Source organism: Carya illinoinensis, chromosome 6 (genome assembly GCF_018687715.1).
Source record: "Carya illinoinensis cultivar Pawnee chromosome 6, C.illinoinensisPawnee_v1, whole genome shotgun sequence".
NCBI lineage: Eukaryota > Viridiplantae > Streptophyta > Magnoliopsida > Fagales > Juglandaceae > Carya > Carya illinoinensis.
This window is the reverse complement of record NC_056757.1, coordinates 22,298,259-22,317,092: the sequence shown is the minus strand read 5'-3', so window position 1 is coordinate 22,317,092 and position 18,834 is coordinate 22,298,259. Positions and strand designations below refer to the sequence as shown.

Sequence of the window (18,834 nt, the reverse complement as noted above, 5' to 3'; positions counted from 1 at the left end):
TCTACTTCAATCATAACAAAAATACTTTTATCTTTTATACAAATTTCATGAGTAATAAAGAACAAATAACTGAAATTGTTTCAAATTTCTTTTCATAACAAAACATGCATATTTGTTCAAAATCAATCACAGTTCATTTCTTTTATATAAAGTCTAGCATAAAAATCTCGCTTACGTGAACTTCTTAATTTCTCTAAATTTTTTTCACAATAGTGCCAAGAGAATATCAATTGTCACCTATAAAAAAAGTCATGTAACTTGAGTAAATTTCTAATTGAACACGTATTTCATAATTGCACATGAATAATTAAATAGGTTATTTAAGTATTTGCACATGAAATACTTAAATAACCTATTTAAATTCCTTAAAACTTAAAGTTCTACTAACTCTAAAATATTATCACTTCCCAAATTTATCGATATCTAGTAATTTATTTGACCAAGACATTAAACTCAAAATTATTTAATACTGAAATCTAACTAAAACATTTGTATAATAGATAATATAATTTATATCAAACTCTTTAAAGTATACAACCAAATTTTGTTTTAATAAAAATAGACTAAATTAGATTTAAAGTGTTTCAAAATAAAATTACACAGTAACTATATAATTCTGAAATAAATTATAAAAATTAATACCTAGCAACATAATTTAAATCCTTTAAATATTATATATAAAATTAAAGTTTCTGAAATATTATAAATTAAAACTGAGCCCACTTAAAATATTAAGCCTGATCCATTAAGTATTGTAACAGTTGTTGTAACCTAAATATTACCAAACACAAGATGATTTTGAACAAATCCAACCAAATAATGTCTAACTTCATAATCATTCAACGTTACCCAACCGGCTAACTTCAATTAATAACAAGCCGAGTACGTAAACAAAACCCATGTGAGCCCGAGCGCCAGCCCAAGCCCAATTGTATTATTAAGGACATAAAGATAATATCAGTTAAAAGCTTCCTTTTATTAAAAGAATTTTAATACGTATAAATAAAATTACATAATAATTTATATATTAATATTGATTATTTTATATATAAAATTTAAATTAATATTTTTTTAATAAAATTTATTTTTTAACTAATCATAATAAATTAATCGACATATTAATACTGCTCACAATTAGAATTTTTCTTACCAGACCTAAAGAACATATTTCAATTTTGTAAACAGAACTCCACTGAGCAGAGAGGAGCCGTGCAACGGATCCTTACCGAGAGCCTCGTGTGGTGGCGATCTGGGTGAATATCAACGGCGGCGCGGCAGGGTTCAACGGTGGTGGGAATTTTGAGAGAGAGAAAGACAGAGGGCGAGAGTGTCTCGCGTTGAGAGAGAGAAAGAGTCGAGGGAACTCACAATCCTGCAACACGGAGGAGCAGCGGCAGAGGAGGTGGTTGCTCTGTTTTTTTTTTATTTTTAATGTGTGGGGTGAAACAGAGGGTTTTGGTTTGGTTTACGGTGGTTTGCACCAGTCCGTGGGGCAGATCACGGTGGCTGGATTTGTTGGTATTGGGTCTTCAAGCAGTGGCCACTGGTTGTTTGGTTTCGGCGTGAGAGGGTGGAGTTCGATCCTTTGTAACCTGGGTTACTGCCGATCGATGGATAGGCTGAGGTGGGGCTTGGGAAACAAGATTCACAGAGAAGAAGGAAGAGAGTTCGGCTGGAAGAAATGATATCTAGAGGGCTGTTGGGCAAATAAGAAACAGAGAGGTAAGAGGAAAAACAAGAAGAGAAACTGATTGAGGGAGAGGAAGAAACCGAGATGTGTAGAGAGAGCAAAGTGAGAGAATAAGATTGTGAGATGTGTCATATTGTGCTCGTTGTGTCTGACCAGAATAACGAATGGCCCCTGTTTGTTAAAACCAATTATTGGGCATGTCTTGTTTGAGAAAAGTCTCAGCTGGGAGTAACATAGAGATAGGAGAATATCATAGCTAATCGTGCATGAGAATGAGGACCCACATCATCAATTTCATAACCAAACACCCCCACCAGCCTTCCATGGGTGTCCGGTCGAAAGTGACCTCTTCCCAGTATGTAGCATCAAGAGCTAGAGACCCTGTGTTTGAGAAACTGATGGACAAGTACAAACACCTTGTCAAAGTGATTGCCATCCAAGACCTCATCCTTGCAAACCCAAAGAACCAATGTGTATCTCTTGACTTCTTGTCCAGGCTCTCCCAAAGGCTCCACCTCAACCGCGGTGCTGCTGCCTTCCTACGCAAATGTCCTCACATTTTCCACATTTTCTATAATCCCACCAAGTCCCATCCCTTCTGTAGATTAACCGATACTGCTTTTGATATCTCGTGCCTTGAAGCAGAGGTTATTAATGCTTCATTGCCACTTGTTGTTGACCGTTTGTTACGGCTTCTGTCAATGTGCCAATCCAAAATGTTGCCACTTCGTGCCATTTTCAAAGTTTGGAGGGAACTTGGCCTTCCTGATGATTTTGAGGATTCGGTGATAGCTCGAAACTCTCATCTTTTTCAGCTTTGTGATGCTCATGAACCCGGTACGCATATCTTGAAACTGGCCGATGTGAGTCCTAGTTGTCGCTATATGGCAGCAGTTGAGAATTGGAGGGTTGGGGAATGTTGTAAGCAGGACTGCAGCGTTGATAGGATGGAAATGAGATATAGCTTTAAACATGGGTACCCTCCAGGTATGAAGTTGAGCAAGAATTTTAGGGCCAAGGTTAAACAATGGCAGAGACTGCCTTATGTGGGACCATACGAGGAGATGGGAGAGGAAAGGGCTAAGGCTGGAATGATGACACTGGAGAAACGGGCTGTTGCAATCGTTCATGAATTCTTGAGCTTGACAGTGGAGAAGATGGTGGAAGTGGAGAAGATCAGCCATTTTAGGAATTGGTTTGGGATTGACTTAAATATTAGGGATTTATTCTTGGATCATCCGGGAATATTTTATTTGTCCACCAAGGGAAAGAGACATACTGTCTTTTTGAGAGAAGCATATGAGAGGGGATGTTTGATTGAACGAAATCCAGTTTATAATGCCAGAAGAATGCTTCTTGATCTTGTTGCCTTGGGAAGGCGTGGTTTGTTTACTGATGAATGAAGCCAAGTACATTATTGGTTGCACTTCAAGGAGGCTGAGTTGCAGAAAGAGGACATGACACCAAGATTATGACTTTTGAGTATCCTGACTAAAGCCTTTCAACTTCCAGTACCAGGTGCATTATTTTTTCCATCCATTTCTGTTGTTCTATTATTGCTTTGTGCTAGAAGTTATCATGTATCCTAGGTGTTCACTTCATTGCCTCAGCGTGATTGTAAATTAAAGGGTGCAAATTTGTGCAAGATGATCATATTAACGAATCTTGTGGAGGTGATACCCCTCTCTCTCTATCTGTGCGCGCGCACATGACTTACATGTCTGTGCACGCCTGATTGTTGATGTGTAACATATATGCGCGTCTGATTGTTGATGTGTAACATATATAGTATAACTTTAAGCCCGTTAAGTCCTATTTGCAAAATTTAATTTGCTGCATGGAAAGTGGCGATTTTTATTTTTATTTTTACTCAGGTGGACACAGATATTTTTTTTTTTTTTTTGAGAAATGAAACTATATTCATTTAGATTAGCAAATGATGGATACAAGAAGGGACTCCCTCCAAACTAATGCTCTCCTTAGAGAGTTTAAGTGCATCATTAGCTAAACAATGAGCAACACTATTAAATTTCCTAGAAACATGCATCACAGACCAACTCTTTAACTTCTTGAGCATTGTCTTGATGTCTTGAATAATCATCCCTGCAGTACTCCAATTCATAGCTTCACCATGGTTTCTTTTACCACATTCAGCGCAGCTCCCTCGAGAATTATCTCCTGCAGGTTTAGCTGGTTGCACAAGATGACAGCCTTTAAAGCAGCAACTGCCTCAGCTAGCATTGCATCAAGAAACAAGTCTCTCCAAGATCTGAGGGTGGCTATCACTTTGCCATTCCAGGCTCTCACTACCACCCCTATGCCCACTCTGCAGTGTACTCTATCCACTGCTGCATCTGAATTGGCTTTGTACATATTCAAAGGAGGAGCTGTTCACTTTTGAGCCACAATCCCTTCTGGTCTCTCCTTACTACTTTGCTTGCTGTTTGCTTCCTTTAAGTCAAGTGATAACTGGGTAGCATATTGCACCACTCTCTTTGGTGCTTCGAACTTCCCTTCAAAGACATACAGGTTTCTTCTCTTCCAAAGTTGGTAAACTATAGAAGCAAAGATAACCATTTCATCCTCATCAAGAGCAGAGATCAAGTGGCATACTATTTCTTTGAAGCTTGATTCTGAAACACTCTCCTTTTGTAATTTCCTTGACTTGACTCCCCATACATCTTGATCTGATGAGCAAGACCACAATGCATGTGTACTCGTTTCTGGCTCTCTTTTACACAGGGCATAGTGGAGAATCCCTTATCTCCCTTCTACTCAAGTTCTGGCGTGTGGGCAAGGACTCATGATAGGCTATCTAGAGTAGCATTTTGGTTGTATTGAGCACATTTAGCTTCCATAACTTGGACCATATTTCACTATTCCTTGAACTGTTAGAGGATTGACCCTTTGAACACAACTTCATCTCACTAAGTAGGTGGTAGGCACACTTAACAGTGAACATTCCATCCTTTGTGTGTCTCCGTACCAATTTGTCTGAGCAACTGCTCAAGCTTATAGGGATTTTACTTATAGTGGCTAATTCATTTTCTACAAAAATCTCTCTCAACACAAACATGTTCCATGCCTTGTTTTGTTTATGAATCAGCTCACTCACCTGCCAACTTGCATGCCTGTCAGTTAAGGGGGATTGAATCTTAGAAGTGGAAGGTTGAGGAATCCATTTGTCTGTTCCTATGTACACTAAGTCCCTATTTCCTATCCTTCAAACCAGGGCTTCTTCCAAAATTGGCTTAGCCTCCATAAAACTCCTCCAAAGGTAAGAATCATTACTACCCACAGATTTTGACTGGCTAATTATTTTTCAATGGATCCATGGAGTCTTTGTCTTGTCTCCTCTGCTTCCCTACCAAAAATATTGCATTTGTATTGTCTCTGTGACTTATATCTCTCCATAAACTTGTCGAATTTGGCTTGTCTCTCCATTGGATGACATTCTCTCGTAAGTCATCAAGCTGACCCTTATAATTTGAAGTAGCTTTTTCAAACTTTTTTGCACGTTTTGTTAATTCTGCTATTCGAGCATTAGCTGCTTATCTAGATGACTCAGGAATAACCATCTCGTTGAGCCCCTTTACATACCCTGATTTGTGGTCCAAAACTTCCCTAAAGATTGTTGTTGTAGCCTCCTTATTCTGTTTCTTAGGCTCCAGCTCTGACATCTTTGCAGCAATCTCCAGCTATTAACTATTGAAAAATCACACATTTTAGGATTTTACTGTAACATTCACATATTTCTCTTCCGCAATGGGAGTCACAAATATGTTCTCTTTCTTTGACCACCTCACTTCTTTAAAGAAATCAACCAAATTCTCTTCATTTTCAGATTGCAAATACAAGCAAATTAGATTCAACTTAGACTTAAACTATATCATTGTAATTCTTCTTAGTCCAATCGAAGATGAAGTCAGGTTAGGGACAAACAGCAAACATATATATATATATATATATTATAATTAGTGCTACAAGTTTTACATTAGCAACGTTGGGATTTCAATTACTCTATTTCATTATGTATGAAATTCTTGTATTTTTACTTGAACACGTGTAATCAATTCTTACTTCTCATTAGCTAGTATGGCGTACCAGTTAACATGACTCAAGTTCACATGGTGCTTGACCAACCATGTAACTCTTGTAGTAAAAATGGTAGCATTTACACAATAAAGTGCAGTCTCACCAATTCTCAGGGGTATCCTTCCATGCTTTCATAGCTTTCCAAACTCTATGCTTTCTGCTGCTCCTCGCCCACGCTTCTGCTAGGTGGTGCTAATGTTTTCAATTGCCATGCTAGCATCATATATAGTTCAATAATCAAATTAATCAACATGAAACATACAATGTAAAACAATACCAATGAAAATTAGATTAATACCAGATGAGTTTGTACTTAGTGAATCGACTGCTGGCATGTCATTTGGTTTTGTTCTCAAGATGCAATCAGGTGGCTCAGTTAAGTCATCTGAGCTTGAGAATGCATCATCTCGGGCAGAGGGCAGCAATGGGTACTGAATTCTGAACTTTATCATTTATTTGAGATCTACCTCGACCGTAGCTCATGCCATGTGATAGATCTCGACCTCTTCCAGTTATCAGCATATCCAAGGTTGTGCAACTGAAATTATCCCTACAATCACACTATATATATATATATATACTATTAGACCAATAAACTTTGCCAAATTATTTGAAAAATGGATGTGGGGATTCCTCAATTGTTGCTTGTACTTAATATACCAATAAACTTTGCCAAATTATTTGAAAAATGGATGTAGGGATTCCTCAGTTATTGCTTGTATTTAATATATCAATAAACTTCGCCAAATTCTTTGAAATATAACAAACTAATTAATTGTCAAGCGAATCACACAAAATGATACTAAATTGAAAAGAATACTTCTGTTCGAGAGAAATGCATAAGGGTGTGAACACATCCATTATTGGAAGATCTGATATTCTTGAAGTATCAAGAGCATTCAAACATCAATACAACAAGAAATTGCACGCCGCTAACGACCTCCTAACTCCTGCATTAGATAAGAAAAGATGGAAAAGACAAGAGTATAATTAATGGAAAAATGATATTTAGAATAAGCTAAACACAATGGGTTGTATGGAGTAACGGGATTATTACCAGCTTTCATATGGCTAGTTCATCTCATCCTTCGTTGAGAGACTATCTATTTCTATGCTACCCTCTAGTTCGGCGTTGTGAGTAGAATTGTCTTTGCTGCTATCGTCCTTAATAAAATCTTGCTCAAAGTGGTCCCAATTAGAACTTTGTATTACTGATGTGTCAACATCAATTTGCTCCGGCTCAGCATTTGGCCTTTGCATGTCTGTTTGCAGTGGGATGTCATCAGCATGGACACTTAAGTAAGTATCACCAGAATTATCTTGTTGGTATGCATCAGTTTTGTTAGAATCAAATTCATCATTTTCAATAAGGGATTCTCATGGAAGGTCATAGACATTTCTATGTTTGACCTTTTGCATTACATACGAATCACCACGGATGCTACAATTTTTTACCTATGATGCTTGACACGCCAAAATAAATGGATTGTCCTTATAAGCTATCCAAGACATATTCATACTAGTAAGATGTTGTTCCATACGTATCCCTCGTTTGGAATCAGAGATGTCAAACCATTCATATTTGAATAAGTAAACACGACGCTAACCCATGTAGCAGACTTCCAAAATATCTGTTAGTCTACCAAAGAACTCGAGTTTTATAGATCCTAGTTGTTCGCTAATGACCATGACACTTGAGATTTGACTGCAATGATGTTCTTCACAATTTTTGTGTGAAATCTTATACCGTTGGTTATGCAATTAGAATAGGACGCATCCAAGGGTTAGGACCACATGCTAGGGCATATAGATTCTCCAAAACTTCTCCAAGATTATTAGCATGCCTACCTTCAATTTATCACAAGTTCAAACAAGGAATCACATAAAGTAAAAAACAAACATATGTGGCTCGAGGAAATATGGGTGAACTTCTAAATGAGTTTGCATATGTGTGACTTGAACCAGTCTGAAAATTTTACAGTTTGCATACTGTCGACATTATCAGGATACTCTTCACTCACATGTAGTGCTTACTAGACAAAAGGTCAACACTGGTTAATAATTATATGTAGGGGAGGCAACGTAATCAGTATATTGAGAATGAAAAATTACTAAGTTGGTAAGTAATTTGGTTACTTAAGGTATTCTTCAATCTCTGTGTAATTATTAAGAACATACCATATGGCTTTTATGAAAATGTTATCGTCTAATCAGTGACGTGATGCAAAACCCATGGATTGCACCTTCTGTTAAAAATCAAATAGTCCCTCTCGTACACCTTCTTCTGCTTCATCGACGTCATATTCGGGAGGATTGAATCTAGTATCAACATCATGAAGGTATATGGAACAAAAATTCAAGCATTCAATATGAATATAAGCCTCAGCTATTGAACCTTCCGAGTAGGCCTTATTCTAAACATATTTATTGAATTTTCCAAGATACCTCTTGAAAAGTTACATCTATCTATATTAAATTGGTCTTACAAGTAGGACTTCACGTGGCAAATGGTAGGCTAGGTACACCATTATGTCAAAAAAGGTAGGTCGAAAAACCATTTCAAGCTTACAGAGAATGACGATGATATCAACTTGAAGTCACTCTAAGACATCAATCTTACATGTTTTAGCATACAATTCTTTGAAGAAAGTGCTTAGCTCAGTTAGTGTCAATCATACATCTTGGCGTAAATATTTAAAAATTGCAACAGAAAGTAATCATTGCATGAAAATATGGCAATCATGATTTTTCATCTCCAAGATTTTGCAATCAATTACACTAACACATTTGGCAATGTTTGAAGTGAATCCATCTGGAAATTTCACACTGTGCAACCAATTACAGGAACCAGTTTGCTCAACTCCATACAAGTATAATAGGCATGTGGCATACTAATGCATTGTCCATCCTAAATAAGGTGTAACTCCTTCCTTATATTGAAATTGGAAAGGTCATGACGTACATTAGAATGATTTTTAGTTTTGTCAGAGATATTCATTAAAGCTCCTAAGATTTTGTCACATATGTTCTTCTCAATGTACATTACATCTAGATTATGTCTAATCTTTATAATCGACTAATACGACAATTGAAAAAAAACACTTTTCTTGGTTCAATTAAACTCCTCTGTGGTACGCTTTCTTCTCTTTATGGTTTTGTCAAAATTTACATCAAGAATATTTTGGAGTTGAATGAGTATATCTTCTTCTGAATACATTATAGGTGGGTCGCAATACTCTGCACTGCCATTAAAAATAGTATTTTTCTTTCTCTAGATGTGGCTTGGTGGCAAGAATCGGTAATGACCTATATAACAATACTTTCGGCTATATGGAAACTACATGGAATCTATTTCTTATTTGTACGACGGACCCGCCATTCTCTCCTTACCCCTTAGTGCTCCACCTGGAGAGGTTTCCATAAGCAGTAAAGTTGTTGATTGTCCATAGTAATGTTACATGTAATTGGAAAGTCTCTCTGGCCTTTGCATCGTATGTATCAACACTATTATCCCATAGACTAATCAATTCATCTATTAGAGGCTAAAGATAAATATCAATTTCATTTCCTAATGATCTTGGTCCAAGAATCAAGAGTAAAGTGATAAAAATCGATCTTTCATGCATAACTATGGGGGCAAGTTGTAAATGACAAGAATCATTGGCCATATGCTATAAGGCGTAGCCAAATTATTAAATTGGTTGAAATCGTCGCTAGCTAAACCAAGCCTGACATTTTTTGGATCTTCCACAAACCAAGCAGGCTCTTGATCAAATGTTGTCCACACCTTAGAGTTAGTAAGATGACTTAGAATACCCTGCTGAATGATGTGCTGATTCATGTGCCACAGCATATCAACTGATTTTTCTTAGGACATAAACAATTTCTTCACCCTTGGCTTTAACGGGAAATGTCGTAGAACCTTTTGAGGAATTTGTCTCTTTTTAGTGTCACTGAATTTCCACCTTGGGAGTTTATATTTTAGGCACTCATCTTTATCTATATTTTTCCTCCAATAAAGTATGCAGTCATTCAGACAAACATATATCTTCATGTAAGTAAAGCCCAGCTTTTTCTCCAAGTTACGTGACTCTTGATATGAGTTTGGCAAAAGGGCATTGGGAAAGTTGACTTTAGCAAGTGCAAAAGCATGTCAAAAGACTTTACACTCTAACCACCAAGTATTTTAATAGAGTTTTGTTACATACAAGCACAGTCGCGTACTAATCTGTGTACCAATACTGATTTATTCATACTTAAAATTTAAATTAATATTGTTTTCAATAAAATTTACTTTTTGACCAATCACATCACATTGGTGTACAGATTAGTACACAATTGTGGTTGCAACTATATTTTTCCGTTTTAATATGCAACAACTTGACAGTGAATGACAGTTTAGAATACTTTATACAACCTTTATAAAGAGGATGTCAGAAATCAGCCAACAGCTGGTCGAAAGTGCAAGATGAATCAGTATCAACCAATGGCGAACCTTTGGCATGGAATGACTCGATTATGAGAACATTAGGAAATCCCCCAGCCTGAATATCTTGTAACATAACATCAACGTCATCAATGAAGTCATACTCTTGTTCGGGATCATGTACATCATCATCATCACTTATGATTAAATCTTCTTCCTCATCATGAAAAATTCATAACGTGTAATTCTTTTCAATACCTTTAATGAACAACTGTCTTTGTACCTGACTTACAGGTAGGAAGTAATTATTTGAACATCGGACACATGGGCAACGAATTTCCTCACTTGTAGTATAAGTTCGGGCTAAGGTAAGGAACTCCTTAACTCCTTTAGCATATTCCCTAGATTCAAATCTATATGTGATTTGCATCCAAATTTTCCATTTAGAAATAAGTAGAGGTGCAAAAGTTGTTTAGTAAGGGATAAATGCAGCACAATGTAGATCATAGGTTAAGTAAGTTGGTAAAAATAATAAAAAAACAGAAACTTGAGAAGAGGAAAAAGAGGGAGAGATAGAAATGCTCCATGTTGTATGTTTGTTGAGAGTGTTACGCTTTCTTTGGAGATGAGAATTAGAGGCTAATGTTTGAGGGAATGTGGAGATGGTTATGGCGTTTTATAGGCAAGTTTGATTTTGAGTTTGAAAGGGTAGGCAACTTTACTCATTTGAATACTAGGTTAATTGGTAAATTGGTCTCCACCAACTTGTTTAATTTTGGATTAAAGATGTATAACTCATTGAAGAAGTTTAGGGGTCTATTGATAATATATATGTATATATCTAGAAGAGGGGCTGGAATCTCAATCATGTATTGATAATATATTCACCTAAATTCTCACTTCCCACAGCTCATGAGTCCTAAACACTATCCAACTCAAACCATAAGCTAATCAAGATTCTATCTATCCTATATGGCTCACAGTATATCAGTAGTCATAGCTATAGAAGGGTCATATTATATATCTTAAAATAATGGCCTCTTGTTCAACTATTATAAGCTATATAATAATAGCATGAAAACCCAGCACCGATTAAGTATACCATACTATTACATTCTAGCCTAATAAAAGTATGATGATGTGGCAGTCTAGGTTTTTGATAATCACAAGTGATTTGTGAGTAAATAACTCAATTTGCTTGTTTCAAGTTCCATACTATACATATTTTTTAATCTCTCCCTTTCAATAAGAAATATGGGATTTATTAAAATGGATGAATGATTCTACCATTTTGAAATATTGGAGCATTAAGTAGGGAAATTACCTTGAGTAATTCTGCACTAGATGGAGAAATATATTTTTATTGAAGGTCTTAAGCTGATAGTTTGGGTTCAGCTGTGTATGTTAAACTTTATTCACTCTATGTTGCAAGAAACTTTAGAATTTGTGGTCTCCAGCCAATACCCAATAGCTATGAGATTAAATCAAGCAACCGACCAAAATGAAGACCAAATATGCATAATGAATGTAATGTTCCATTATAACTACAAGCATATAATAGAGTGAATGGCCACTTTGCACAAGAAAATTTGATCAAAAGTTCAGTTGTAAAATGTATAGTAGCTAAGACAACAGAAACTGCAGATGATTCGAATAAGTAGGCCTTCAAATGACTCCAATATGATTGTCTGGTATTAAACATTTGAAGATGCCCTTTGCACCCTTAACCACATCCCTCTAATCTGGAATAATATTACAGTATCTCGGGTCTCAACCACCTATACAATTTATATTTTAGATTTTTTAAGAAAGAATGAACAAATTCTTTTGAAATTATTTTTATTTATTTATTTAAAACAAAGGAACAGAACACGGAACCTTTCTCTAATTAGAACCACCACTTAAATATCATTTCTATAATGTTATCCCAAGTACATTATATTACGGGAATGTTATCCATTCACATCCTTTAAGCATAGGATTAGTTGTATAAGTTTAATGGATAGTTGTATAACTTTTTTCTTTGACCTTTATTCTTTTGTGACTTCAATATGTTAAAAATGAATAATAATGTTTATGAGTCATGAGTGAGAGAGAGTACTGAGACCACTTGATTAGTTTATCATTTCCTTAAATTATGCAGATCTTATAATAATGTTTGTGTGCTTGTATCTTATTTAGCCAATAAGCTTGTTTCCTAAATGAGTAGATCTTGAGGCTCATAGGCAACTTTCCTATCAAGTGTCTAAACTGCCCTTCTTGATCTGATGGTTATTACATGTGGAACAGAAGACCTTGGAGTCAATCAAAGAGGTATCATAGGCAAATAAATAAATGACCAATGATTTATTTCACTTCAAACTTTTATCTCAACTTCATTTCTATAATTTTCTGCAATCTCATGTTTCATGAAGGGAGAATTTATTTATTTATTTTTAAATCCCATTCTCTTGTCTATAGATTATATATATATATATATATATTTATATGAAGTGGCCCTTTTCAAAAAATATCAAATTCTGCATATTTTTTGAAGACTTGTTGGATATGCCACTACAACATATTTGGTTTTTAGTGACAGTTGGGAAATTGTGATAGTCCCCAAACCGTCACTAAAAAGTATTTTCTATGACGGTTTTGGAAACCATCACTAAAGATCAGATGAGTTTTTTTTACATTCGAACGTTACATATACGTTTGAACATTGAGGCTATTGACGAGCGAACATGAAATGGTTTGGAGCCAACGTTCGAACGTTAGTAATTAACGTTCAAATGTTAGTTGTAACTTTAAGTTAAATATGATTCTAATTTAAAAATTATGTAGTTTTTCAAGTGCATAATTTGTGAACAAGTCTAAAAAATTGTAATATATATTTATATATACACAATTTGTAAAATATAATTATATATTTATATATACATATATAACAATATATTTATGTCTATATATATTTGAAGTGCAGTGATTTAATGTTATAGTTAAAAAATCTAATATTAAAGAAGATTGAGAATTGAAATTAAAAAATAATAGATATATTAAATAATATTGTTCCTTACATATACTAAAAGCAAAATATAAAATATGATAGAATTTTGTAAATAACACTGATGAATGTATTGTTCACGAAATTTGTACTCTGTATCTCCTCAGTCAAGGATCCAACCTGTCATTGAAGATATCTATGCGATGGGCTATCTCGACGACATACTTCTCTACATTCACAATCTGTCAATTAATATGTGCAGTCAGCTGTAAGATCATCGCATCAATCAAAGCAGGCCGTGCATCTCCCGCAGATGTACTCGTTGGCTGCTGACTACTAGTCCCCACATCAGGTTCGGGTTGCGTCGGCAGAACTAGATTCGCTACAAGGGGTGGCTGATGTCGAGGATCCCTCCTCACTTGTCTAATGCTACGTTGATACATGGTCATGTCGAGGGGGCTCATCTGCTCTGTGACCCGCTCACCCAACTAGACTGGCACGCTCCGATCAAGTAATAACTGGCTGATGATGACATCGTATGGGAGCTTGTCCATGGAAACGATGCTCGCCTCGTAATGGATCCTCTCAAAGATGCGCATCGGGAAATCGAGGGGATCTTCACGTGCCACTCGAATCAAAAATTGTGCCTGAGTTCGACTAAACGTGGTCTTATGTGCCACAGGATCCACGTTTGTTGTAACAATAAGTTGTAACATGCAAAAGAAAGGTAGTAAATGTATTTGGTTGAAGGCATTCTTTCTCTCGATCAGCATGCAATCTCTCCAGGTGAGGATGCAGAAATCCTATTCTCGGCCATCATCCCAAACCTCATGGTCAGTACCCTTGGTCTCTGACCAGTTTGCACCTCCAGTTGATGATGGCTCAACTAGGCCAGTAGAAGTCCATTCACCTACCTCGAGTGTGTCATGTGCAGATGTAGATATAAATGTGCAAACCATGGTTGCATCGCCAGTCTGAAATTTAGCTATAGTCAATGTCTCAACTGCTCGACGAATCCCAAGGTAGTCGGTGATGACAGCTGGTGAAATCTCAAATGACACACTGCATATAGTCACAGTGTGAGAGGATGCATCTTGAGGCATGGAGCACATCCCCATATAAAACTCTCGAACTATTGAGGGGTATACCTTCTCCCTCAATGTGCAGATATATCCCCAGCCTCTACTGAGGAAGACATCTCTAAGGCTCTTATACTCCCATCTGAACTCGTTAAACTGATTAATTAGGACCTCTCACTCTACCATAACAGTGCGAGCCCCGATCCGAACAATCTCCTTAGTGGCTACTTCCCTCCTCCATTTTCTTGTATGCAAAGGATGAGCCATATTCTGAAAATAGAAAATGAAAAAAAATTATTAGCATCAGAGTAGTATTAATTTTAAACTGCTCTACATTCCACCATCTTGTTGAAAAAATGGTAATTAATAAATTATATAATTCATTTATTTTTCTGATATTCTTTTATATAAGTACTAACACTATCTTTTTAAAATTGCAAATGTCACTTTGATAGAAATGTGATGATCCTGAAATCTTTTTCCTCGTTTATATCTATGTTGCTGCTGACACTAGTAAACTTAGTGAGTGGATGGATCCTGTCGGTGTAGATAATTATGTAAGCGGTGTTAATTTTGTTAAATATATTATGCAACATGTTATCTAGATTATTTTTTATTTGTATTTCTTTTAATACATTACTTATTGTGTGTTTTCTTTTAAATTGTAGGAAAAAATGATGAAAATGCAGTCAGTTTTTGGAGAATTCACTCTGAGTGACATAGACATATTCACACAAGTGTTCGGGCCCAAGTCCAATATGGCAAGAGGTTTAGGACGATCTTTCAAGCATTCCTCCTGTTCATCTTCCTCAATCTCATCAACTTCACAAATTAAAAATCTTACAAAAAATTTAGAAGCTACACAGCCCGAAAATGAGTATATAAGGTTGAGACAGTAAGAGTTGGAGTCCCTCTTAGAGAGAGTCTCATTTAGAGACGCATTTGCAGGACCAATAGAGAGATCAAGAGCAAAGAATACGCAGTGAAATCCAAGAACAAGTGCAGTAGGAGATGATGGTGCAAATGAAGCGTGTTATGTCTTTGCAATAGAATCACAGGGGGAAAGGACAAAAAAGAAGAAATAAATTTTATCAATTTTATCAGTGTTTTAATATCTAATTTTGAAACATTATAAGACATTATTAGTTATTAAATAATGGTGTGTAAATATGATACAATTGATATGCTTTTTAATTTTTTTTTTTAATTTGGTAAAATTAATATTTCTAATCTATATATTTGAATATAAATACAAAACGTTTGAACATTGTTTCACTTTCGAACAAATGTTCAAACATAATTGAACAAAATTTAAAAATAAAGTTCCAACGTAAAACTAAATGTTCGAATGTAAACATACTCAAACGAACAAAATGTTCAAATAGTTAAATGATTAATGTTCGAACAAACATTTGAACGTACACACATTTGTTCGAACACTTCTTCGTTAACATTTGAATTAGTCTCCAAACGTTATACTAGTTACACGAACATTGGTCCGTTAATGTCTGAACTAAAATTAGAACGATTATTGCAATTAATATTCAGATGTATCAACGTTTGAATGTTTACTGATACGTTCAAAAAATTATCAACGAACGTCAACTTTTGTCATTCGAATGCCAATTGGTCAGGTTTTAACGAACGTCAACTTTTTTCATTCGAATGCCAATCGGTCAGATTGACGTTCGAACGTTATGTCATATGTTTGAACGTTACTTTTTGTGATAGTTTTCAACCGTCACAAAAAAATTTCACATTCAAATGTTATACCAAACGGAGCACATCCAACCGTTACTAAAATTTTAGTGACATTTGCATAGTAAACTGTCACCAATTGTACCTTGTGATGCACATTAGGTGACGGTTTCAAACTAACACCAAATGTATTTGGTGACGTTTTGGTCAGTTTTTGTGACGTTTCCTCTATCACAAAATATAAATTGTGTTGTAGTATGCTTAATTTCTCGAGTACTTGGTGGCATGCAGTACTTTGACATTTGCCTGTAGAGTTGGAACATAGAGTATATTGGGCCATTAAGTAATGCAATTTTAACATTGATAAAGCTGGTTGTGTGAGAAAATTGCAGTTGTCTGAGTTGGATGAGGTGAGGATGGATGCCTACAACAACTCTAAGTTGTCCAAAGAAAGAATGAAGAACTTCCATGACAAACACATCTAACGTAAGACTTTTGAGTCTAATCAAAGAGTGTTATTGTACAACTCTCGGTTACACTTGTTCCCTGGTAAGTTAAGGTCTCGATGGAGTGGACCTTATGTGGTACAAACTGTTTTTTCTCATGGTGCTATAGAGATAATGAATCCTCTCAATGGTAACATTTTTAAGGTTAATGGTCAAAGGCTCAAGCCTTTTATTTCTAACTTTGCACCTGAGGAATCTACTCTACATTTGCTTGATCCTAATTGATGGTTCTTGATCTATCAATTTCTTTTCATTGTCTTCTTTTGTTCTTCAGTTTTTATTTTTTATTTTGGCTGCATTCCTTTCAAAGTTATCCAGGTACTTCCTTTTCCTCTTTCCTTCAGTTTTTCTTTGAATTTTCGGTTCTTCTTTTAGTTGTTTTGCCCCTTAACTGCTCTCTTTGTATAAATTTTTTCGATTCTCTTACATCATTGAGGACAATGCTACAATCTAGTTGGGGGTGGAAGAGAATTTATTTCTCTGTTTGCATGCCTTAGACATATTTTGGTCCACTTTGGGGGAGTGTTAGTAATGAGTTGAAAGCAGATTAAATCCCTCATTCTTGAAGTTTACACGTTGGAAAGTGATTCAAAAAAAAAAAAAAAGAGATTTGTTGAGGTCATGGAACATGTGGAATGTAGTGCAAATATGAGTATATGTCAAAAGAGAGACTTATCCAGTTTATTTAGTTGTTAAACCAAGGGAAAGATGTTAAAAGTTTTGCTAAAACACACACAACACATACCCGGAAGGCCTAGAAAGACTACATTGAGTCATTGTTGGTTGATTTACACTTCAATCGTTTGAGACTCTAATGAACCATATCCTAATGGCTTAGAAAGAAATTTAAAATGAATTAAATGAGAAAAGGGACAAGCCAGGGATCAAAAAAAAAGAAAAATCCTTTAGGTAGACTAGTGGTAAGGGCTGACTTGTGAAAGTGTGGGTAGGCACACATTTATAAGTCCGATTCCCCCACTAGGAAATCTAAAAACATAAATTACATCTGTGTAGTGGAAAAGACTGCCTACTACCGGGGTCCTTACAAAAAAAAAAGTAAGTGCCTTTCAAAGTGTAATAGCGTGAAAGCCGCCACTACAATGGTTTTGCATTAGAGTAAGACCATGTGGTTTTCTCAGATTGGTTGTTGTAATTGAAACTATTAATATCTCTTGGTAGTCAATCTTGAAATTCTAACCCCATTTCCATGCACTTGAAAGAAAGCAAGCTTTGTTACATGTAATTCCCTTGGTTGATTAACTAAATGGTGTATAAATCTCTCAGTTGATACAAAATTCATATTAATCTATCTCCAGTGTTCTTAAACTCAACAAGTCTATTTCATGGCATGTGATCTTCGAACTTCTTTTGGAATTGTAGTTGGAAAACTCACCTTCACATGAATTCATTCACTTTATTTGCTAGAGTCTAGCAAAAAGCTAGTTGGGGGATGTGATGAAGCGCTAAAACTGCATGATTAAGCTCCTTAAGTGAATAAATTGTTTAATAAAAGATGATTTAAGTACTTAATTATGCAATAGATCACAATACTTGAGTCAATTGATAAATTCTGGTATTTTTGTGCTTAAAAAGATTTATTATACAATTGTTTCACATGAAAATAAATATTTCATTTTTATTTCTCTCATAACAGGGGTAGTTTGGGCAATACACAGCAAAGATATCATTTAAGTGTGAATGCACACGTGCAGCAACAGACTCATTCGGACACAGCACGTTGCAGAAAAATGCACACATGCAGACCAGCCTTCGAACAACACTCATACCCATTCACACATGCAGACCAGTAAAATTGCAGGACAACACATAACCTGGACGTTGTAGACGTTGTACAGCAACAAAACAAACTCACTCGGGCACCACATGGACAACACACAGCTGGACTCACACATGCAACACACATGCAGAAAAGTGACACCAACTCACACATGCAGAACACTCACACATGCAAAAAGAAACTCACTCGGACAGCAGCCACTCACACCAGCTCACACATGCAGAAAAGTGACACAGCCGGACTCACACATGCACACATGCAAACCAGCCTCATTCGAACAGCACTCACTACACGTGCTGACCATTGCAAGACAAGCAGCTCACATGCAATAAACGTGACAGCAGCCACACACACATGCAGAAAGAAACTCACTCGGACGGACTCACACAAGCAGAACACTTACACATGCAGAAAAAGATCACATGGAAGCACTCGAACGTGCAGCAGCAACTGGAGCAGCAGAGTTTTATCTTATTTCTTTCTTTTTCGGTTAGCTGGACGTACAGGAGATGAGTTATTTATTTAGTGGCAGCAGCAGAGAAAGGAAGCAATTTTT

The 18,834-nt window shown here is 35.9% G+C and overlaps 1 protein-coding gene across 6 annotated transcripts; it reads left to right on the top strand.

Annotated features, from left to right (window-relative positions):
• Window positions 1-1,147: 1,147 nt before the first annotated feature.
• Window positions 1,148-15,344, top strand: LOC122313733 (protein ROOT PRIMORDIUM DEFECTIVE 1). 6 transcript variants are annotated; one of them, XM_043128928.1, is made up of 2 exons: window positions 1,148-3,208; window positions 14,945-15,344. In XM_043128928.1, the coding sequence occupies exon 1, from the start codon at window positions 1,957-1,959 to the stop codon at window positions 3,091-3,093; it is 1,137 nt and encodes a 378-aa protein (XP_042984862.1). In that variant the 5' UTR covers window positions 1,148-1,956; the 3' UTR covers window positions 3,094-3,208; window positions 14,945-15,344. The 6 variants fall into 6 exon arrangements, with proteins under 6 accessions (XP_042984862.1, XP_042984863.1, XP_042984861.1 ...); XM_043128929.1 differs by lacking the exon at window positions 14,945-15,344 and adding an exon at window positions 10,506-10,580; XM_043128927.1 differs by lacking the exon at window positions 14,945-15,344 and adding an exon at window positions 3,875-5,097.
• The last annotated feature ends 3,490 nt before the right edge of the window (window positions 15,345-18,834 follow it).

What these genes read in the sequence shown, in the direction of transcription:
- LOC122313733 (XM_043128928.1), top strand. Translation starts at nt 1,957, where the DNA reads ATGAGAATGAGGACCCACATCATCAATTTCATAACCAAACACCCCCAC.